We start from the raw sequence: 23,075 nt of genomic DNA on the forward strand, positions 1-23,075 counted from the left end.
AGCTTTGACGAGGGAATTCTCCATGAGCATGATGGCAACAGATTTCCCTAGTTGTTATAATAGAGTAATGTAGCAAGCGGCTAGGTGTTTGGGGAAGGAGAGATTGGCAAAAAAGTGCAAGTAACAGGCTAGATCACTCTCTAGTGAAATGCTGTTGGGCCCATGCAGGTCACTGCACTGAAGATGTACCCATATGCCCTAAATAAGCTATGACACGATTATATTTTAATTATTTTTTTAAATTAAAGCAGAAATCTGCAATCATACAACATTGTGCCATGTAATATCATAACAATGTAAGAACGGCCATGCTGGATCAGACCAAAAATCCATCTAGCCCACTGTCCTGTCTTCTGACAGCGGCCATTGCCCCAGAGGGAATGAACAGAACAGGGAACACTTGGGCTGTGTTTAGACTGGCCAGTTTTTCCAGAAAATCAGCCGCTTTTCCGTAAAAACTTGCCAGCTGTCTACACTGGCCGCTTGAATTTCTGCAAAAGCACTGACTTCCTACTGTAAGAAATCAGTGCTTCTTGCGGAAATACTATGCTGCTCCCGTTCGGGCAAAAGTCCCTTTTGTGCAAAACTTTTGCACAAAAGGACCAGTGTAGACAGCTGAGATTTGTTTTCCGCAAAAAAGCCCCGATCGCGAAAATGGCAATCGGGGCTTTTTTGCGGAAAAGCGCGTCTAGATTGGCCACGGACACTTTTCCGCAAAAAGTGCTTTTGTGGAAAAGCTCCCGTGCCAATCTAGACACTCTGTTCCGAAAATGCTTTTAACGGAAAACTTTTCCGTTAAAAGCATTTGCGGAAAATCATGCCAGTCTAGATGTAGCCTTGGTGTATTCTGATGCCTGCATCCATAGCAGAGACAGGTGTGGCAACAGTACAGAACGCATCAGACCCAGGTTCGGAAAAGGAAATGTTTCAACTATCTGAAAACTCCAGTGACTAGTTTTGTGAGTAAACATGGCTTGAAGGGGTGTTGCATTAGACATTCAGTAGCTCATAGTTACATAACAGCTCATAGTTACACTTCGTTATTCACGTGATATATTTATACAAGATATTCTACAGCCCTTCTAAGAGTCATTACTGTTGTACAAGTAGTTTACATGTATTGTCATTGTATTCAGTGATAGTAAGAAGATAATTATGTGCTTTAGACTTGTGGCTCCAGCTGAGCAGATAACATTAAAAAGTTCTATATTTAGGGGCCAGGAGTCTTCTTATATGCATAATTTCATAACATAGCAGATGGAAAAGCTTTTCTCAAATACGTCCATTCTACAAATAAAAAGATTCTGATGTGTTGCACATATTTCCCAGTCATTCCCAAACAGTATTAGTTCAAGTACTGTACATAGTTGCCTTTTGCCTCTATAAAACCACAGTACTCCCACATCTTGAATACTGCGTGCAGATGTGGTCGCCTCTTCTCAAAAAAAGATATATTGGCATTGGAAAAGGTTCAGAAAAGGGCAACAAAAATGATTAGGGGTTTGGAACGGGTCCCGTTTGAAGAGAGATTAAAAAGACTTAGACTTTTCAGCTTAGAAAAGAGGAGACTAAGGGTATGGCTAGACTGCAGGGGGGTTTTGGGATACCACAGGTATCCTGAAAAAAATCCGTGGCGTCCAGGGAAAGCGTTTTCTCTTCTGCTTTTTTTTTGTGGAAGAGCAAACGCGCTCTTTTGGAAGCCCCTGTATTCCTCGTTCCACGAGGAAGAAGGGGACTTTCGAAATAGGGTTTTTTTTTCCTAAATTTGGCCCAGTCTAGATGGGTCAAATTTTGGAAAGGCCTCTTCCAACAAAAGTATCAGAAAAAGATACGCAAAATGCGGAGCACATTTGCATATCTTTTTCTGATAGATCCTAGCAGTCTAGACATACCCTAAGCAGGGATATGATAGAAGTCTATAAAATCATGACTGGCATGGAAAAAGTAAATTAGGAAAAATTATTTACTTGTTCTCATAATATAGCAACTAGGGGATACTAATTGAAATTAATAGGTAGCAAGTTTAAAATGAACAAAAGGAAGTTTTTCTTCACGCAGTGCACAGTCAATAGATGCAGCGGGGGGAGGGGAGTGACTAGTCGAGTAGTCACTTGAGTAATCAGCTCCTCAACTAGTCGCTTAAATCCCTAGTCCAAGGCAGACTGTGAAGTGTTACAAAGGAATCTCACAAAACTGGATGATTGGACAACAAAAGGACAGATGAAATTCCATGTTGATAAATGCAAAATAATGCACACTGGAAAGGGATAAAGCAGAACATATCATAATGCCACTATATAACTCTATAGTATGAGCACACTTTGAATGTTTTGAAAAAGAGGAAGAGGAAGAGGGGGGTGCTTGGGTTGGCAGCGATGGGGGAGAGATAGGAATGATTTACTGAAGACTGCATCCTTCTACCAATGAGAATTATTGCAAGTGTTGCCTTTGATTTCAGTAGAGTGCAGCAGAGTTCCAAGAAAATTGGCTATAGCAGGAGATTTTTGAAAATGTTGGCAAATGAACAGAATAAGGAAACTCAATACTTCTAAAGTAATATCGGAAATTTGTTTTAGTAATATAGTTAGTCATACAAGTTGAATTTCTGTGATCTGGGACTTTCTGGTTTGGCAGTTGTTAATGGCAATTGTTAATTTTGTTAATCTTACTAAACAGAAACACAACTTTCCTTTATAAACCAGTATAACTTGGCACATCATGACAGTAGTATTGTAATAGTCTCTTAGATAACATCAGGAAGTCTCCAGAATTAGGAAAGAACTTTAGTATCCTGGGAACCTGTGGACATCTCTGGATGTTTATGATGTCAAAATCACATCACACACCTGTGTGTGACTGTTTTACTTATTTCTATTTATAGGCACCATTTCCTAGTAGGTAATAGTTTCAGTCAGTACATATCTAAAGGTTTGCTGTACATGTACACCATGGGTAGCTAATGACTTTTTATTTCTGACCTTGTGCATCATCACACTAGCTAAAGTATGTGGTACTGTAATAGCCAATGTAATTGCCTTTCACAGCTTAGTGCTGAAGATTGTTTCTCCAATTAGATGATTGCTCTGGGATTGTGATAGCCTCTGTGTAGCTCCTAGTGGGTAGATTGCCAATTGTCTCAAAATAAACTTTCATCCTGCCACATAGTCTCAGGAGTAGTATCCAGTCTTTGAGATGGTCACTGTATGTTAAAGACCTTCCTGGGGAAGATGTGGGAGATATTTGTGTTCCCCCATCCCAACTGGGGCATGCTACAAATAATTATTATTATAAACTTATTGATCCCTTCTTGACACTGAATGAATGGTGATAGCTATTTCAATTATTCGAATTAATATGAATTGCTCTTCTAAAGGTTTTTGAACCTGTAAGTGGCAACTCTTGAAAATGTAGTCATGTATATGTTAAATTATTAAGCATCTCCTGTGATCATGCCAGAAATGGACAAGAAAGAGGTGTACAGCAATGAGAACCCAGGCCCTACATTTCAGTTTGTCAATGCCCCTTTATGTGGAAACAAAATATTTCATTATCAGCCAGAAACCCATTTCATTATCAGCCTATTCTGAGCTCTTTAAGTGGCGCCGATTCTCTTTCCAGAGGTGAATTATGGTCAGTTCATAGACCTGAATCTAATCCCGGTTCTGACAGAGACGGCCAACGTATTCATTTTCCAAATACTATGAGGCTCTCCACCTTGTTGTAATAGCATGATCAACATCTCAATACAGAGACTGTCTCACGATGGCCTTCTTTCTCAGACACAAAGGTCTAACAAAGTGGCAATTCTAGGAATTGTTTCCATAGAAAAGTAGCACTAGGAAAGTATTTAATGTGTTTTTCACTGATGTGATTTAATGGTTGGAAAGATAGAGGCAGAGGGTAGCAGCGATGTAGCAGCTTAGGGTGCTGCACCCAGAGCTTGAAATAAGTTACGCAATTTGAGCTACGCAAATTTATTTCAAGTCAATTTTGAAATAGCTTATTTCAAAACATCCATTACTCCTGGAATGAAGTTTACAGGGACTTTCGAATAGTGAGCCTGTTATATTTCAAAAACATGAGGGCTACGTCTACACTGGCCCCTTTTCCAGAAGGGGCATGTAAATTTCACTAGTCGTCGTAGGGAAATCCGCGGGGGATTTAAATATCCCCCGCGGCATTTAAATAAAAATGTCCGCCGCTTTTTTCCGGCTTTTAAAAAAGCCGGAAAAGAGCGTCTACACTGGCCCCGATCCTCCGGAAAAAGTGCCCTTTTCCGGAGGGTCTTATTCCTACTTCAAAGTATCCTGGGAATAAGTAGGAATAAGACCCTCCGGAAAAGGGCACTTTTTCCGGAGGATCGGGGCCAGTGTAGACGCTCTTTTCCGGCTTTTTTAAAAGCCGGAAAAAAGCGGCGGACATTTTTATTTAAATGCCGCGGGGGATATTTAAATCCCCCGCGGATTTCCCTACGACGACTAGTGAAATTTACATGCCCCTTCCGGAAAAGGGGCCAGTGTAGACGTAGCCGAGGGCACTCAAAAGACGCAGAACAGCCACTCCGGTATAACAAAATAGTGCTACAGAGTAGACGTAGCCTTAGAGACTAACCAAACTATATCTAGTATCATGTGCTTTCGTGGGCAAAATATGAGTGGCCAAAAAAGGGGGAACCTCCCAATTTATGACAGAAAAAGAAGGGGAAGGAAAAAATACCTGTCCACTGTAGTGCGGTGCTAATGAGGTAGCTGGAAGTGTCCCATATCTAGCTTTTCATGTCCTTTAGGTGTTGACTATAAGGGCCCCGCCAGTTGGTGTCTTTGTTCAAGCCATGAGAGAGAACCGCAGATGTGTAGATGCAGGCCAGGACCCCCTCCCTCTGTGCTTGGTTTCTGAAGTGCCCCTGTGGGAGAAGGGCTGCTTTGAAAAGCCTGTTTTAGTTACTGGCCCGGGCTGTGCAGCTCTGGCCCTGGCAGCCAGCAGGGGGAGGCACAGGGCGGCAAGCGCCGCGTTCTCCCTGCCTGTCGCCCCCGCCGCCCAGCCCACCTGCCCTGCACCCGCCTCCCCGGGCCGGCGCTGCTGCCGCGTCCCGCCGCTGGAGGCGCTGCGGAGGCGCCCGGCTGCAGCCATAAAAGCGCCCCAGCGGCGGCGCGCCAGCAATTCCCGGCTAGTCTCGCTGCAGCATGTCAGCGCTGCGCTCCGCCCGCCGCCTGCAGCTGCTGCTGCTGCTGCCCGCCTGCAGCCGGGGCTGCAGCGGCGCCGGCCCGCGCAACCCGCTGGTCTACCTGGACGTGGGAGCCGACGACCAGCCTCTGGGGCGCCTGGTGCTGGAGGTAGCGCACCCCCCGCTGGCGGCCGGGCGCGGGAGGCCCTGGCCGCGTGGCCGTAGGCGCAGGGAGGATGCGGGAGCCGGGAGGCAGCCAGGCACCGGGGCTGTGACCTGGGGACGGTGCTTGCGGCCGCTTTGCCCCCACCGGGCCGCTGCCTTGCAAAGCGCCACCTGACCCCTCCTTTGCAAGCACGCTCCAGTTGCACGCGGGGGGGGGCTGTGTGCTGGGGACCGGGTCTGGATCCAGTTATGCAACAGGACAGCCCCGCCTCCCCCTCGGAGGTCACCGGCAGCCCGAGCCTTTGGATTGACTGGGCGCTTTCCAAGGTCGCGCGGGGATGTCCTTAGTTGCAGGCCACGCATCCTCTCGCTGTAGGAGCCCCTCTCCACCTGCTGAGCGCCTCTTGCAGGCAGCACGCAGTGGGGTTAAGAGGCGGCTATAAAGGGTCTCGCAGACAAAGCTTTACTGTATTTACTCCGAATCGAGGCGGTGCGGGCAAATTTCTGCTCTGCAGCAACTGAGCGCGTTGTGTTGGACTTTGGAAGGGCAAGGTCATGCCTGGCACAGGAGGAGACTTTAGCACAGGAGCAAAACTGTCTGCTCCCAAAGCAGAGCAGCACCCTGTTAGGAACAGGAAATGTTACTAAGTCTGGGACCAGGGAAGGGGCGAGGGATTTGCAAGGCTACATTTTCTATTGCTAGAAAATGTAGCCTTGCAAATAACAAACTCCCAAATAACAAAACCCTAATGCTGGTGTTGGCTGTGTACCTATTGGGCACTGAGTGAACTGTTGCTAATGCCCACAGTGGAGTAGCCAAGACTGTACAATTCTCCTTTGTCCCATCAGTATATTGAAATTCAGGCTGTACAGTTTTATTTTTATTTTGTATCTTTCTCTACTCTTCTCTCCCCCCTTCTCCCCCCCCCAAAATAGCCCTCTGTTTCTTCATCTTAGTTTCAGCACGAAACTGAAAGTCCACTTCCTGTATGTGTCTGCTGTTTAGCTTCCTCACCCTCTGATAGGGCATTTGAGAACTCTTCAGTGCTGTGTTTCTAGCATTATATAAGTGGTTTTTATCTTCTGTCAGTTAAAGAGCTTTGTTAAGGCTGACTTTTTTTTTGTTAAGGTGAAGTATGGACAATATCTGTACAATAGTGATAGAAATTGAGGTGAGATGGAAAACTATGAAAGCTCCTGGGAATGAGTGTGGCTTTGTAATAAGCACAGAAAATAATCCATTTGGTTTTGCTTTCTCACTTTGCTTTTGGGTTTTGTCCCCACAGTTGCTGTTGAGACGTTAAATAATGCATTTCGAGATTGAGGAAAACTAGTTTGCTTCAACTGTCTTTAAAATGTTCAGTTCAAAGAGTCTGTGATTTAACTAGGAAGAAACTTTGTACTAAAACGCTTTGAAAAAACACTGAATTTTTAAATTGATTAAAAGCAAAATACATATATTGAAAATTATACTTGTATCACATAATATAAAGTGTTTCCAAAATAATAAATGCCAGAAACACTTTTTCAGTAGTCCAAAACTGCTTTTCCAGCTCCAGACCTCACGTAAACAAACTTGAGACTTTTTGGTATGTGGCTACTATCTCTTCCTGTCACACAGATTTCTGAGTTTTTGGCAGCTTTGTTTGTTTAAAAATACTTCCATCAAGTTTTAGGGTGGCCTGTTTTTCTTTTATTTGGTCTATTTGTACTCTGCTTAAGGGAAAGACGTTTACCATTCTGGTTCCTTGTCTTTCATCCCTGTGGCGTTGTTCCAGTTTTTGTGCTTTGTGTTGGGTTCCTGTACAGTCCCACTCTACAAGCTTATATAGTTGGGCTATGCCTACACTTCGAAGTTCTGCCGACGAAAGTGCTGTAGACATGCAAAAGTCACCAAAAGTGAAAACCGGTCAAACTGTGTGTGGTGTGTGTGGGTTTTTTTTTTTTTTTTTTTTTTTGCCTCCCATTGTTGATGTTTCATGGCCACATTGCTAGCACCCAGTCGACAGAGCAAAGCATTGTAGGTAAACATCCGACAGTGCAGTGTTGTGGGAAGGCAGAGCTATGCTTCTTGGGATTCTCTCGTAGCTCTGTGAGCTCTCCGTGCTAAGTTATGTCAAAGCACACTGCAATTTCTCCAGCCTTCCCCCTACTGTGTTCCTAGCAGGACAGAAAAGGAGCCCACTAATGATTTGCTCTTTGTTTACTCTGAAAACAGAGCAGCTCACTCAGCTGTCAGATACTTCCCAGAGCTTTGAAAGGGGAGGGGCACGTGCCTGCAGGGCAGCAGAGATCACAAAACACTGAGCAACGCCATCAGGGCTGTCATTGTGGGATGCTAGTGGAAGCCAATTTTCTGGACCAAACAAACAGCAAAGCCCACACTGGCTCTCTGCTGACAATAAAGGGAGGGAGAAAAGGGGAAAAAAAATCTCACTGGAAGCATTTTGTTGCCAAAACTCTGTGTGTGTGGTTTTGGGTTTTTTCCCCAACAAAAGTTGCATTGCAGTGTAAATGTTCTCACTGTTTTGTTGCCAAAAGGCAGTTTTTGGCAGCAAAACATGCCAGTGTAGACAAGGCCTTGGAGTCTTTCACATCCACTTAGGCACCCAGCTGGTTGTTTACTGGGTTGTCATAATCTGCAGATACTGAAATTTTGGCCATTAATAGAAATGGAAAAATCATGGCATGCATTACTCCTGTGAGTTGTCATGACAACCACTGAATCTATAAATTCAGTGTGATGGGTTGAAATCACAACTTCCCTAAGGCTTGTTTCCTGATGTGCTGATCATGCCACTGACACCCACCTATTTGTTCTTTGTGGGGCCTAAATATTCTGGTTTTCCCTGGACAAGGCAGAGTTGGGGTTACTGCTTGTCATGATTATGAGGGTTAGCAAGCAGCCTGGGGACTAAGGGGTTAACTACACCTAGCCAGGTGAAGTGGCCAATAGGAATGTAGGTAGGAATTTCAAACTGGGACAAAGGAATGTGGGGTTTCTCCTCCTTTGTCTCTAGGAGTTCTTCGGCAGCTACGGAGAGAGGCAGACAGACATGCCTCTCTCCCCAAGAAACAATTCTTCACTTTCTGTAAGTAGGGTAAAGTTTAGATAAATCCGTCAGGTTTTATTGTTTTAAGGTGTGGCTATGGGATCTGCTGTCTGTGCACTATTTAGGAAATGTTTTGGCTTTTCTTTATAACTAAGTTCTAGGCCCCTGAAGGTTCTCCACGAGTATATTTTTGTTACTATGCTATCTAGTCACGATGCTTGCAACAGGAATATTGTGGTAATAATTTATCTTTTTTCTTTTTATTAACCTAGCATTGGTTAATTGTGTGCCCTGATTTTTATTTTAGGGGTGAGATTTCGCAAATGGTCTCTCCCCTGGTCTATTTGTTAATATTTGGGTGGTGGCAGCGGAAATTCTATTCCCCCAAAATCTTAAAACCCTAGATTTTGGGAAGTTTTATGTCAAAGCCTGGTAGATAAGGCTTTGGGGTATACTTGCTGGCCCCCACTTCTGCATTTATCATGCCAGAGTAGGGAAGGAGCCATGACACTGCTCTTCCCCCAACTCCGTGGCGGAGCAGCACAGACATTGAACTGGTATAGCTCTGAGAGAACTTAGTTTTGAAGGCACCCAGGAAACTAACCCCAAATATATCATTCCTAATCTGTGTAAAAGTTTTACGCAGAGAGAGCTTATAAGGTCCACCCCCTTTATCAATGAAAGAGAAACAAGTGGTTGCTTCCCACCCCAACAATTATTTACACTGGGCTTGATAAGAAACAAAAATGTTTTTATTAAATTCTACATTTTATATTAAAGCAGTTGCAAGTGAAATCCATCAGATTAAAGTAAATTACTAAATTAAAACAAACAACTGCTTAGCTAGTTTTAATTCACTAAGGGTGCATCTACACTGCGCCGTAACTTTAAATAAGATCTACAGTTTGAGCAACACAAATAGCGTATCTTATTTCAATGCTATTTTGAAACAGCTCATTTTGTCATTTGGCACTGTCTACACAGCGCCACATTTTGAAATAAAGCGCTATTCCAAAAGGTCCCTTATTCCTCGTAGAATAAGGTTTATAGAGACTTTGGAATAGCAAGCCTGAAATAATGGGCTTGCTGCGAAGACATGGGATAGCTATACTGGCACTGCAGTGTAGAAGTACCCTGGGAAACTTGTTAAATGCAAATTCTTACCCTAAACAGCTCGTCTTATTTCTAGTAAAAGCTTCAAATTACAGTTGATCTTTAACTTTGACTTGAATTTATAGCTTCTTCAAAGTTCTTTTAAAACTGCCTGGCACACCTAAGAAGATACATAAGTTAGCAGAAGACAAAAGCCAATTGTTTCCCTTTGCTTAAACAGACTTTCCCTCGGGGTGGGATTCTACCACAGACAGAGGCTACTGGAGCAGCCCGTTTGTTGGGTGCCCTGGTCCGCCTCAGGCAGGGGCTATTCTAGCCTGGCCAGCTCCCCTGTGGGCCTGGAGCAGCCTCCCTGACCACAGCTGGTGGCAAGCTGCTCCAGCCCCCACTGGTTAAGGGAAGCCTCAGCTGTTAAGGCTGAGGCTAATTGGTTAAATATTCCCATCTCTGCTTTTAATATAGCTTATGAGGGTTCAAATGCTCCCTCAGAATGGGGTTTCCACATGGCCAAATCCTTTGCTGAAAGTTTTGCTTTGTAAATTAACCAAATCCAAATAGTTTCGATATTGTCTTGAAATGTTTGAATGACTTCTGTTTAAAAAAAAAAATCATTGTGCAAGTAGTTCGTTACCAGATAGTATCTTCTCTTTGGTTTCCTACAATAGTTCTTAGACGTTGGATGGGATGCTAAAGAGAGAGATTTCTATGATTGAATCTTAGGGCAACAGGAGGTAGTCAGCATGCTTGACTGTTGTATGTTGTTCATGGCTGCATGGTCTTCCAGAGACTGTACTTGTGTGGCAATAGTGTTTACTATGTGAGTAACTGTTGGTAGCATATTACATGGTCCTCCTCTGTGCTGTACTGCAGAGGATATGAGTCTGTCATAGCTCCAGTTAGCGCAATTCGGCCATGCTTTCTGCTCCGGAAATCCCCAGTTCAGTCCCTGGTCTGTCGGCCACGATAACAGCCACTGCAATTGCATATCCAGGATGCTCCCTTTGTGGATCTGGCAATGTTCTCTGTGACAATTCCTCTTTCTCCCCACCCCGAAAGCTTTATGGATTTGGCTTATGACTATAAATATGTACAATTTGGAGATGCTTTGGACAAGATACCTCATGTCACCTATCAATTTTAATGTCACAATCTGCTGGCTCTGAAAACAGGTGACCCCCTCACTTACGACCTAATTGGTTCTTGCAGAACCATCGTAAGTCAAGTCATAAGTCAAACCCTTATTTCCCATAGGAATCTTTCTAGTCAAATTCTTCTTAAGTTCATATTGTATTGTTAATTATAGTTCTTAAATACAACTGCAATCAGTCTTAAGTGACTGACCAGAGGCCCAATAAAAAAATAGGTACTTAGAAGAGGTGGTTTTTAATTACGGGGCAAGCCCCATTATAGTGGAGACTGAGGCTATGTTAAAATGGTTGTTTAGGACATGGAGTGGCTTATTGTATAATGAAGGGTCATCCTTAGTACAGGCATCTCCCTCTTTGCATTGGCTTAATTCATGAAACAGATGTACGTGACTTGTTTTCATGTGTGGTTTTTTATTGTTTTTGTTTTGTTTAATGTCAAAGCTGACTTTGTTTTCTCTCTGTTTTTTAATAGCTAAAAGCTGATGTGGTCCCAAAGACAGCTGGTAAGAAAATATGTAGAAAGCTTTGATTTGTGATATTAATATTTATAGTGGAGTTTGTTTAAAGTAAAAATTTCATGTTCTCCAATTTTATTCAAAATTAAAGTTTTTGAGAAACTTAAATTAGCTCAATAGCTGGTTGGAAAATAGGAAAATATTCACCTGCTTTTCATTTTTTTTTTTCTCTGACATAGGCAAAGAAGTGATGTGTTTTGGTTACCAATATAGGAGAAAAAAATTAAAACATGCACTTCTTTCACTGAAATCCAAAGCACAATTGGAGGAATTGTGCAGTGGGGATGGTGTGGTTGGAAGATTGGTGATGGGATATAGCAATGTTAAAAGGTTAACCAGTAAGCATATGCCTTGCCGGCATGCTTACCGATTAACCGGAGGCCCCTCCCTATGTCAGCCCAGCCGGCAGAACCATGGCTGCAACAGGGTAGGAGCAGCCCCCCCTCTGCCTGTAGTAGTTGGTTAACTGGTTAAACAAATTGTGTAACCGGATAACTATTCTGGGTGGTTGTTTTTATATTCCTAATGGGATATACAGGAAACCCCCTGAGTTGCGACTCCTTCCTCCTCCTGCCCCCCCTCCCCGCCGCTTACAACTATTTTTTAAAGTGTGGAAGGGACTGAAAACTCCCGACTTATATCCTCGGCCCGCATTTACGACAGCGCACTGTGCCTATCGTCAATGAGGGTTCGAGTTACAATGCCCCCAACTTGTGATGCTTCCCCAGGAACCAATCGCGTCGCAAGTCACGGGTTGCCTGTAGACTTTCTCTTTCACCTCTAGGCTGGTTTCAATCCTCCTACCCTGTTACTGATCAAAAGATGTTCTTTGAGGGCTCTTCAGTGGCTCATGTGAACTTGAAGTCTTTGAAGTGTGATTTGAGAACTTCTGTGACTCAGCCAGAGGTTATAGATCTGTTATAGGAGTGGGTATGTGACCTGCAGTGTGCAAGAGTCAGACTGGGTGATCATGGTCCCTTCTGACCTTTGGCTATGAATTGGTTATCTTGGTCCACTTCCTAGTAGATGAGTGTCCATAGGGGAAATACCCACTTTCACAGCTGGTAGTGACGGCAAAGGTGAAAGAGGCCTGGAGACTGAACTCACCCCTAGGAGTGCTGTTTCAAGCTGAGATTCAGGAAAAGTCTACACTATAAAATTCAGTAGACCTATTTTAATGCACAGCCACTGCAATAATATCATTTCTTTTGCACATCCAAACTACTCTCCTTGTGTCAGTGGTTTGTGTCTTCACCAGTACCCATTGCACAGATTTAAGGACAATGTGTAGGGCGTTGTGGGACGGCTTCTGAAAAGCAGCAACAGTTGATCTAAGTAACACGTTGTAACAACCTCAGATCTACATCCCTCAGAAAAGCAGAGTGAAGTGTGTGTAGCGGGTGGGTTACATCGGCTGGAGCTGCATTTTAGCATAGGCACTTAGGTTGACACGCTGCTTTATGTCGACCTAACTCTGCAGTGTACGCCAGGCTGAAGAAATGCAAGTGAAATGAGAACTTTCAGGTACCTGTTAGGGATGTAACTGTTTAATCAGTTTCCGTTACGGTTACATGATGGCTCCCAGCCCCACTCCCGGGGAGCTAGCTATCGCCCTGCGCTTGTGGCTCTTTATCAGAGCCTGCAGCTTGGGGCAGCAGCTGCTGGCCCCACTTTCGGGGAGCCGGCTGCGCTGAAAGTTCTGTGATATAAGCTTTATACTGCAGAGCCCGCAGCATGTAACTGTGTGACCACTAAGATGTTTTTAAGTTACGTTAACAACAATTTTTTTTTACATCCCTAGCACCTATAATACTGTTCAGTAGTGCAGTAATCCAACTCTGAGGCACTCTGTGAGCACTTTCCACTAATACAAAGGTCTCAAATATGCACAATATGAGAACTTAAAAAAATGCAATGCCCAACAGGAATAGAAAGTCCTATTCATTTTTTTAAAGCAAATGGATATTAAAAAGCACTGATGTGGGACCTATATTACCCTCCAGTTTTATTTTATAAGGCACTGTATATTGCTGATGTTATGGGATAGTCTTTAATATGCGTTTTTGTTTTATCAGAAAATTTCAGAGCTCTTTGTACCGGTGAAAAGGGTTTCGGGTATAAAGGATCCACCTTTCACAGAGTGATTCCCTCATTTATGTGCCAGGTAATATAACTTGTGGTATTGTCACCAAACTTTTATATGAAAAATATTATGAATTCTGGTATCTTATTAAGAATAATTTTTGTTTGTATTTCAATACCAGTTGAACACTGCTTTTTAAATAGGTTTGCTGTGGACCCTTTTAACAGCAGAAGGAAGATATGACAAATGCCTTGCATTTCTGAGCCTGTTGCTATGGCTATGGTGTGGTGTAGCACATCCCTTTGTATAAGTAAAAGCAAATGCCAGACTGCTTTAGAAATCCTGACTTGGGGATCTGTGCTTTTGTGTAGTGATATGTTTTAACAAGTGGCATGCTCAGTAAAATGACTCTTGGTTAGGAAAACAGTCTGTGTGTAGAATTATAATCAGTGCGTTGTAGCACACACGAGATAAAAGAACAACACACCCATTCGTTCTTTGCTGACAACATCTTGTTAAGCTGTATTGTACTTACTATTGATATATAGGTATTGAAAACAAAACAATTACAGGTTTTCTTATGAGCAACTCACCTGTGGGAGGTAGGGCAGGAGAACGCCCTGTGTGTTTTCCAAGTAAACAGGCTGAGTCACTAAAAGAACACTTGGTATCTTAAGAGGTTCTGAAAGTGGCAATTGCCTCTAATTTGAAGCCTGAGTCATTGTAAATGCCTATAAATAATACACAGACGTGACAGTGATCCTGGCTTTTAAAAAAGTGTGTGCATGCTTTTGGAAGAGAAAGTAATCACCTGCTTTGTGTGGATGCTGCGTTAACGTTCTGTAATGCTCTTCATGACCATAGGGATATGTTCTATTGCAGGGCTACTCAACTTTAGAAGCAGTGGGGGCCACACTGATACTGACAGCACATTCTGAGGGGCGCAACTTAAGTGTAGCTGCATATACGTGCAAATAGCATCTTTCTCACTGATGGGCATGAATACAAAGATTAAGGCAAAACTACACAACACGCGGGCCCCATTTTAAGTCTGTTTTGCTGATATTAATAAAATGCAATATTTACCCGATTTCTACCCATACAACAGCACTTTTAATGAGCAATAACAGTCGAGGAGTTTAACTGCTAAAACACATATCAACAGAGGACTTTATATTGCTTTGCCACTATGGAGCATGTTCCCAGTGGAGGCCATGTTCAAAGGATCCCACCTGCAGGCCGCATGTTGAGCCCCGTGTAAACCCAAACCGCACCGCGAGCCACAAATAAACAGGCCGTGAGCCATATGTGGCTCATGGGCTAGGTGTTGAGTAGCCCTGTTCTATTACATTTGGACAAAATTCCCCACCCCAATTGTTGCAGGGTAAGGAGTGGATGATAATTGGTGAAGACTGAATTTCAATAGTAAGGTATTTATAGAGTGTGCATTGTTGGTTTTTGTTTAGATCCAAAAAAATGCACGTACGTGTTTTAAAATACCAAGAAAGCAAATGTTCTTATTAGGGATATTGGTTATCAGATAATTGAATAGTTGAGTAACCACATGAATTCTTATTGGTTGCTTGACTATTCTATAGTCTCCAGGGGTGGGGCCGGCAGCCAGTGTGCGCTGGCTCCACTCCTGGGGAGCCCCCATGCTGCTACCTCTATAACAGAGGCAGCAGCACGGGGTGCCAGGCAGGAGCCGGTCCACGAAGGGAGCCAGTTTAAAAACCAGCTCCCCGTGTAGGCTGGTTGCCTGCCATTCCACACTGCTGTCTCTGATACAGGGTGGCAGCAGTCCTTGTCCACGAGGATCTGAGTTCCCCACAGACAGAGGCTGCTCTGCCTCCCACAGCTGGTCCAGACCCTTTGCAGACAGGGGCTGCCGCTGGGGACCAGCCTCTGTCTTCGTTGGGCTCAGGCAGCAGCATGGGGGAGCAGGCAGCTCCCGCTTCCTCCTCTTCCCTTCCTCCCTCCCCCCCCAACCCGCCCAGCTAGGGTTGCCAGATGGTTTCAACAAAAATACCGGACACACCTGACATTACATTACATCTTATTTAGAAAATACTGGACATCTCTATTTTCTCCATTTGTTTCCCAATTGGAGAGCTCAAATACTGGACTGTCCAGTTCAAAACCGGACAGCTGGCAACCCTATCCCTTGCTGCCTCTGATACATAGGCAGCAGGGAGGAGGGGAGAAATGCATGTAGTCGACAAGATTCACTTACCAGCCTAGGCTGATCGGTTAAACTTATAGTCGACTACACATCTATATCCCTGGTTCTCGTGTTGTCCTACTTTTGATAAGGGAAAATGAATAAATAAGCTGAAGTTGAATGTCTGACTTTATTTTGAAAATACATGTTGGATCGGTAAGGGATAGACTATGACCTGGTTTAGGAACTTTAAAAATACTGATTGCTGCTTCACCAGTGACCAGTGTAGCACTATCCAAATCATGTCATCCCCATTGCCTCGGTTTGCTCATTTGTAAAATGGAAATATTCATTTTCAGTCTCTCAGGTGTTGAGATGATCAGTTAGTGTTTTGTAAAGTGCTCTGCATTTGTTGCAGATGTGCAACTACTGCTCTGTTCTTCAAAGTCTGTATGATAACTCTAGGACAATTTTCCTTTTGGCATTTGAAAGCTGGTGGAAATAGTGAAGGCTATTCCACTTGTAGGAGGTGCAGTGTCAGTGAGGTGCAGCTTAACTAGCACTAATTAGAGGCCCACATGTACTTTTCTCTGCAATTCAGAGGCCTCTCAATGACATACACAGTAGCTAAGCATGCTTCTGGGATTACACATGGAATTACACAAGAATTGCCACACATTAAGTACAACTTTGGGCTGTTCAAGGCAGTCCTGAAAATGTGAATGTCTTACACAATATATGATGGTTCAGAAGAACGCGAGAGCTGTTATACTGGGTTAGACAATGGTCCATTTTGTCCAGCATCTTAACTCCGACAGTGGCCCATGTCAGACCTTTAGGGGAAATGTACAGAACAGAGCAGTTTTAAAGTGATTCATCCCCATCTTCCACTCCCCCCCTCTGGTAGTCAGAGGCTTAAAGCTATCCGTAGCATGAGGCTGCATTTGTTCATCTTGGCTAATAGCAGTTGATAGACCTATTCTCCATGAATTTTCCAGTCCTTTTTTGAACCTAGTTATTGACACAGGATGCTGTGATGGCCAAAAGTATGAGTTGTAAAGGTTAGTTGTCTGCCACCTATTACTTTTGTCGAGTGACCCTTGGTAAATAACACTTCTCTCTTCACTTTTTCCACACTAGACATAATTTTATAGACCTCTATCATATCTTCCCTTAATTATCCTCCTTCTAATATGAAGTGTCCTCATCTTTTTAAGTCTCTGCTCATATAGAAGCTGTTCCATATCTTTAATCCTCTTTCCTGCCCATCTCTGAGCCTTGTCCAGTTCTACTGTATCCTTTTTCAAATACAGTTTTTAAAAGACTGCACCTAGTATTCAAGGTATTGGTGTGCTATAGATTTATATAGTGGCATTATGATATTTTCTGTCTTAATTTATCTCTATTTCCTAATAGTGCTTAACCTTCTGTTTGCAAGCATTAGTTTTTTTCCAACACTGTTGGAGACTTTACAGTGGGTATATTTTAAACAATGCCAGTTGTAGTATAAAATGTTACCTGTATGTTGGTAAAGTTTAAAAAAACAAACAAAAAAACACCACACACTTATGTTTCAGGGTGGGGACTTTACCAACCACAATGGCACAGGAGGAAAATCCATTTATGGCAGTCGATTCCCAGATGAAAATTTCATACTTAAGCACGTTGGACCTGGTAAATACAGTTATCCCTCTTCTCTTCTGTTGAGTTACCTGTAATGATGATTACTTGTAGAAAATGTCATTTTAAGGAGCACGTGTTTGAGGTGGGTGAGGTATTTGTTACTTGCTTGAAGATCACTGAGGTGGTGTCCAAATGATTGACTATAAGTGGGTGCAGTGCAAATGATTGTAGACTAGAACATAATCACCTTAGGCTCTGTTTACAAACTGCCCCAAACATGGAACAACCAACTCTTTTTGCAATGTGAGTGAATTTGACTAAATTTTCTCTTTTGTGACTCTAGTTTTTACCTAGATTAAAATGAAGTGGTCACAGTTCTATGTGACTGGTCAATATGGTATTGGCTGTCCTCCAGCTACATGGTGTGGAAGGGAGCACGAAAGCTTTTAGCCAAAAGATCAGATATACCAACAGACCAGTTATAATAGTGTGTAGACAAAAGAGCAGGAAAAGCCGCATGTGGAGATGGGAGGAAAGCACCTAGTAACGTGCATTTATGCTAGAATTGCATAGATACTTCCTATCAGACTGTTCTATTTATCATGGGGACTTAGCACTGCTTTTCCCTATTTGCCGCGATAGAGGTTTCAAGATAGGCGGCACCTCCAGAGTCTCAATGGCAGATCAGCTAGCTGTGTTACAATGGCTGGAGGAGAAAGGAAGGAGAAGGAAAGGATGAGACATTAGCAGCCACGTTGAGGCTACCTGTCTAGTCTGCATACGCACTAGATTTCTATAGGCACGGGAAAAGTGTATTTTCTTTGCTGCACACTTTTCAGATGAAAACCTCTCTAATGCGTTTGTTTCTGCAGGTGTACTCTCCATGGCCAATGCGGGACCCAATACAAATGGATCTCAATTCTTCATTTGCACTGCTAAAACTGATTGGTAAGTTTTCCATGGAAATACGTGTGCATGGATCTGCTGTTTCTATTGATATTAATTGCTCTGCCATTACATGTCTTTCTATATTTGGGGAGGCTGGAGGAAACTGAGGACATAAGGGAGATAAATCAGAAAAAGTTTGTTGCTCTGTGCCTTTGAATGGGTCCAATAAAATAGCAAGAGATGATAATTATCTTAAAATGAAGGCATTTTTTTCTATCTCCGGCAAGTAAATGGGATGAACGTGACTGGAGGACTACTCTCTGTTGCATGTTTTAGAAGTTAAAAAGAGAAAATTTTAAAGATTCTGGACACTGGGACTATTTCACTAAGCATTATGGGAGCTAGAAAATCTAAAATCTTGGTTAGCTGAAGATTCCTACCCTTTCCACGTAATTACAACAATCCTGCAAGTGCATTAAGACACCCTGCAAAGCTGCAGGACAGTAATGAATGCCGTGTTTGCTTTCCCCTCCATGTTAAAATATTCCATGACAAATTCTCACAGTAGCCCTGTGATGTGTAGAATGCTTAATGACAAGTGGCAATGGAAAAGTTAAGCGATTTGGTCAATTCCGGGACCTCCATTCTCCCAGACTTGTTTGGGTTACTAGACACCATGCTCCCTTACAGTCCCTTTCAGACTTGATCCGGATGCACTTGTCAACAGATGTTTCTCCTGAATACTTCAGTGAGCTTTGGATTAGTCCTACCTAGACCAGCTCTTGCTGTTCAGATATCCATCTTGACTGCTCCTGCCATCTGGAACGCACAGCTACAGAGTCTCATGTCAATATGCTTTGCCATTTCTTTCCAACTATACCACTTCCCTTCTATCTCCTTCTCCCTCTGCTATTGTTACTTAAGGCCTGAACTCTGGAATGCTTTACCTTCTTAAGTAATGGGCACTGTGCAAGATAAAACCATTATCCTGCTAACCTTTATTCATATGAGGAAGGGCCTGTAGGATCAGGTCCCAAGCTGTACTGAATTGTTTCTGCAAGTAGAGTTGATCAGAATGTCATTAGCTAGTTTGATTATGCATTCATATGCAACATTTCCCTCACTTTCAGTGTGTGTGTTTAGCTTACTATTGCTTATATTACTTATCTGTATTTATTATTTATATTACAGGCTAGATGGAAAACATGTTGTGTTTGGCCACGTAAAGGAAGGCATGGAAGTTGTGAAAAAAATAGAGAGCTTTGGCTGCAAGAATGGAAAGACATCCAAAAAAATTGTTATTACTGACTCTGGTCAGCTGTCGTAATCTACTGCCTGTAACTCAGGAGAACTTAGATGCTGTGAAAAGAAAATGAGCCATTTCTGATTTCATTTAGGGTTGTAAATTGATGTGAAAATATATATATTTCTGTTCAAGATAATTCATTGAAGATACAATGATCAGGGACAGTAGAAATCTGAGGGATTCTGGATAAAATCTTCCTTCTTATGGGTAGGATCGGGACAAGGGTTAGGGGCAGGGGGGACTTTTTGGCCTGAGAGCCAGAGTCAGTACAGAAACTATGCAGCCCCAGCTAGGAAAGTTTGTGGCCTGGCCCCAAACCCCTGTCCAACCTCCCCTCCCTTCCCCACCTGCTCCCTGTCTGTGCTGCCCAGCATGCCAGGGCTGGTGCCATGGCAACCATGCTGCCACAGTAGTGGGGGCACCGTGGCTGAGGGAGACAGGAGGAGACGGGTCGGGGGCTACCGCCAAAGCTGTTTACCTCACTTCCTGGTGGGTGCTCAGGAGTTGTACTGAAGGGTCTGATGAGCTGGATGTGGTCCATAGTTTGCCCTCACTCTGGTCTATCTGGCCCACATTTTCAATTTAACTTGGTCCTATTTTTACATTGTTGCATACTGCTATTTACTGAGAACAGTGAGGATTTTCTTTAATATTTATTAGCTTATTCAACTGAACTAACAAAATAGAGGCTGGAAGGCCGGTAGTATCCTGCAAACTGGACTGCAGTCATCCAACGCTACATTTGGCAGCAATATAGATATTACTCTGGTCATAAATTACAAGGAACATTGTGAGCCTTATCAGAATAGCTGAAAGTTTATCTTGTCAATCTGGCTAGTCAGTATTTGTGCCCTTCTCTGTCTCAGATGAATGTAAAATTAGTGTTTGACAAATATAGCTGGGCACAGGGAATAAATTCATTATCTGGATATTTTAGGCAGTAGGTAAACAGTGAAATAATTAAGGATGTTGCATTTAAACTTTTGTAATTGGAGTTAAAACTATTCGTGAGGGTGAAATAAAGAATGCTGCATTTCCTTTGGTGCTAGGCTTCATTCCCATCTGGTTGCAGACTTGAAGTTAAATTGACAAAGTAAATTAGTTAATGCTCTCAAGGCTGTATTTTTTGCAAAAGATGACACATCTTACAATGCACGGAAATCCTGGGGTTTCTATTGTCTTGTGCCACTGCTAGTTCTTTAACAGAAGGGAGAAGCTTAAGACATAAAATATCTTATATCTAAGTTAATTGATCAAATTAAATTTTCGGTTTACATTAAACTGAGTTGCACACTAGCTCTAAACGTTTATTCAAGAGAGAGCCAGAACTGATCAAGTGACTTTTTTCGTAGTGCAACTGCAAGCTAACCTGTATTGCAGCTCTCTTTTAAAACTCCGTGAGGTAAAAGTAGTAGCAGATTTGGTACAGAATACTGTACCAAATTACATAAGTTTTACTGCTTTTCATTTTTGTTAGCCCTTCACAGCCCACCCTTCTTGGGGATGAGCTGGATTCTGTTTTTTCTGATGCATCATCATGAGAATGACACTGGAATAACTAATTTTAATTTAGTAACTGAGGCCTGGTTTCATCTGCAAAACCTTCATTTCTAGGTTTGATGCATGAGGAGGAAAGAATTCAGTTTTCAGGACTTGCAGTTAGGAAAGTACATCTTCACTTGTAAACTGTGTACATCTGACAGGCAAGCATTGAGCAATAATGGTAAATAAACCACACAATGCCATGTCTAGAGTCACTTAAGTTGCAACTATATACGTATTAGTGGTGGAAGAAGCGCTTTGGTGGCTGGTAGATAACTATTCAGGAAATCAGAATAAAATGTGAAGGCTCTTATCAAATGTCACTTACCATCCATCATATAGAACAGCAATATGCAAGTTTAAAATGTATCTTGCACTGGATCCATGTTGTTTTAGCTAACTAAAGATTACACAAGTGTGTGTGATGGAATTTCAAGTGTAACTTCACCAAAAATGGGACTGAACAGCTTTTTATCATTGTTCCACTATTGATTTTTGTCTTCAAGTATTTTAAAATAATAATTTAAGTGTTTTGACTCATTTTGAATGATGTAAAAATCTTTTAATTTGTATGCAGAAAATAATTAAATATACTTGTTTTTGTAAAAGTCTGTTTCTTACACAACTATTGATTGAAAACTGGCATGGGAACAGCTGAAATATCACTGTAATGATTATGGTTTACTCAGTGCTCTTGCCTCTGAAATTCTTTTGTGGCCTGTATCAATGGTCCTCAGAGTTGCCACTTCTTCTTTTAATATACACTCAGGACTGCAAAGCAAACATGGCAGTGAGGTCCTGACTGACATGCAGAAGCTGATCTGAATGATTGTGCGAGTGACTCCATGAGTCTGTTTCTTAACCCCTCTCAGTCCTGGCTGCTGGGACAGAGGGGAAAGGTGTGTGCAGGAGGAGAGGGATTCTTCCTTCTTGAATCGCTCTAAGAAGAAGAGTAAGTTGCTCCTCTCCTCCTAAGATGGAAGGAGTGATTGTGTGGGGTCCCTTTTCTCATGTGTTGAGTGGAGGTCTTCCTGGGAATATGGCAACTTCTTCCAGTACTGGTTTATTTTTCTCAGCTCCACACAATACAGTGCTAACTGTGTGTGGCCCCGTGAAATATGCTTTGACAAGTGCGTTCAGCCTGGGGATGTTAAAATATGTTTATTCTTGTAAACATTTAACCGCTGAAATGTTCAGCAGTTGTGTTTACATGCAGGGGGGCAGGCGGGAGCCTGATTAAAAGCTGGCTCTCCGTGAGCAACAACTTCTCCCTGCTACCTCCAATATGGAGGCAGCAGATTGGGGGGTGCATGTAACTGTGAGGGTTAACCAATGAGCTCATTGGTTAGCATCCCTAATTCAGCCCCCTTGGAGACCCACATGCTAGGCTGTGAAGGATGGCTTGCCTGTTATGAATGGCCTGCTTGTAACAATGCATAGTCCCCCACTTAGCACACAGTGTCAATGTTAATTTCTGACCCTGAACAATGACGCTACTCAAACTCTGTAAAACTAGGCATGATTGTTCCCACCATTGTGAACTCGTTTACTGCACTGATTTTGGTGGCTTTACTTTGGAACTACACAGGTGAAAATGAAGGTGTAATTATGCTACAAGTAATGTTGGATGAGTTATAAACCCTGCTCATGCTTCAGGGTATAAACTAGTCTATATTTAGGGATTAAAATTAAGTATTCCTGGGAGCAGATTATCCCTCATCTGCTATCTGTGGGTTTATGGCAACTTTGATTTCATGTTGGTCAGCTGTCTCATTCATTCTGACCATTCCTCTGTTCGTATTTGCCCATGGTGTGTATGTGGGGGATGGGGAGGCGGAGAGGAGTTGTGTGTTTGTGACTCAGATACTGTACAGTTCATTTTTATGATCAATACAAAATACGTCTTATTAAATTATTTACCTATAATTGTCTAGTGTTGAGCTTCTCTATTAGATTTCTGGTCTCTCAAAAAAAAAATTATTGTAATCTCACTAACATTCATGCCTGATTGTCTTACGCCAATGGTTGCCAACCTTTTTAACCACAGGATCACTTTTTCAATATAAGTGCAATGTAAGATCTACCTCAAACCTACATACCCTTGCCCCTGCTTCCTTTCTGCCCCTTCTTTGAGGCCCTGGCCCTGCTCTGCCCCTTCTTCAAGGCCTCACCCTGCTCACTGTCCCTCTTTCTCCCCCATCCTCACTCCCTTTCACCAGGCTGGAGTAAGGGGTTGGGGTGCAGGCTATGGTTTTAGGCTAAGGGGTTTGGCATGTGGGAGCAGCTCTGGGGGATAGGAGTGAGTACAAACTCT

At 42.8% G+C, this 23,075-nt stretch overlaps 1 protein-coding gene and 1 long non-coding RNA gene across 3 annotated transcripts in view; one reads left to right on the forward strand and one right to left on the reverse strand.

The window, feature by feature from the left end:
- The window catches only part of LOC112544318 (uncharacterized), a 120,669-nt gene extending 115,247 nt beyond the window's left edge, over positions 1 to 5,422 (reverse strand). Inside the window, exons 1-2 of the long non-coding RNA XR_012905554.2 lie at positions 5,286 to 5,422; positions 4,717 to 4,903 (exon numbers count right to left, since the gene is read on the reverse strand). This is a non-coding gene — a long non-coding RNA (uncharacterized LOC112544318). The remainder of the gene's footprint in view (positions 1 to 4,716; positions 4,904 to 5,285) is intronic.
- Positions 5,133 to 21,369, forward strand: PPIF (peptidylprolyl isomerase F). Of its 2 annotated transcripts, none has more exons than XM_075934758.2 (6): positions 5,133 to 5,333; positions 11,116 to 11,146; positions 13,234 to 13,322; positions 16,980 to 17,076; positions 17,898 to 17,973; positions 19,105 to 21,369. In XM_075934758.2, the coding sequence occupies exons 1-6, from the start codon at positions 5,184 to 5,186 to the stop codon at positions 19,238 to 19,240; spliced, it is 579 nt and encodes a 192-aa protein (XP_075790873.1). In that variant the 5' UTR covers positions 5,133 to 5,183; the 3' UTR covers positions 19,241 to 21,369. The 2 variants fall into 2 exon arrangements, with proteins under 2 accessions (XP_075790873.1, XP_006114412.3); XM_006114350.4 differs by lacking the exon at positions 5,133 to 5,333 and adding an exon at positions 7,377 to 8,421.
- Positions 21,370 to 23,075: the final 1,706 nt, after the last annotated feature.

Source organism: Pelodiscus sinensis, chromosome 8 (genome assembly GCF_052426305.1).
Source record: "Pelodiscus sinensis isolate ZL-2025 chromosome 8, ASM5242630v1, whole genome shotgun sequence".
NCBI classification, from domain to species: Eukaryota; Metazoa; Chordata; order Testudines; family Trionychidae; genus Pelodiscus; species Pelodiscus sinensis.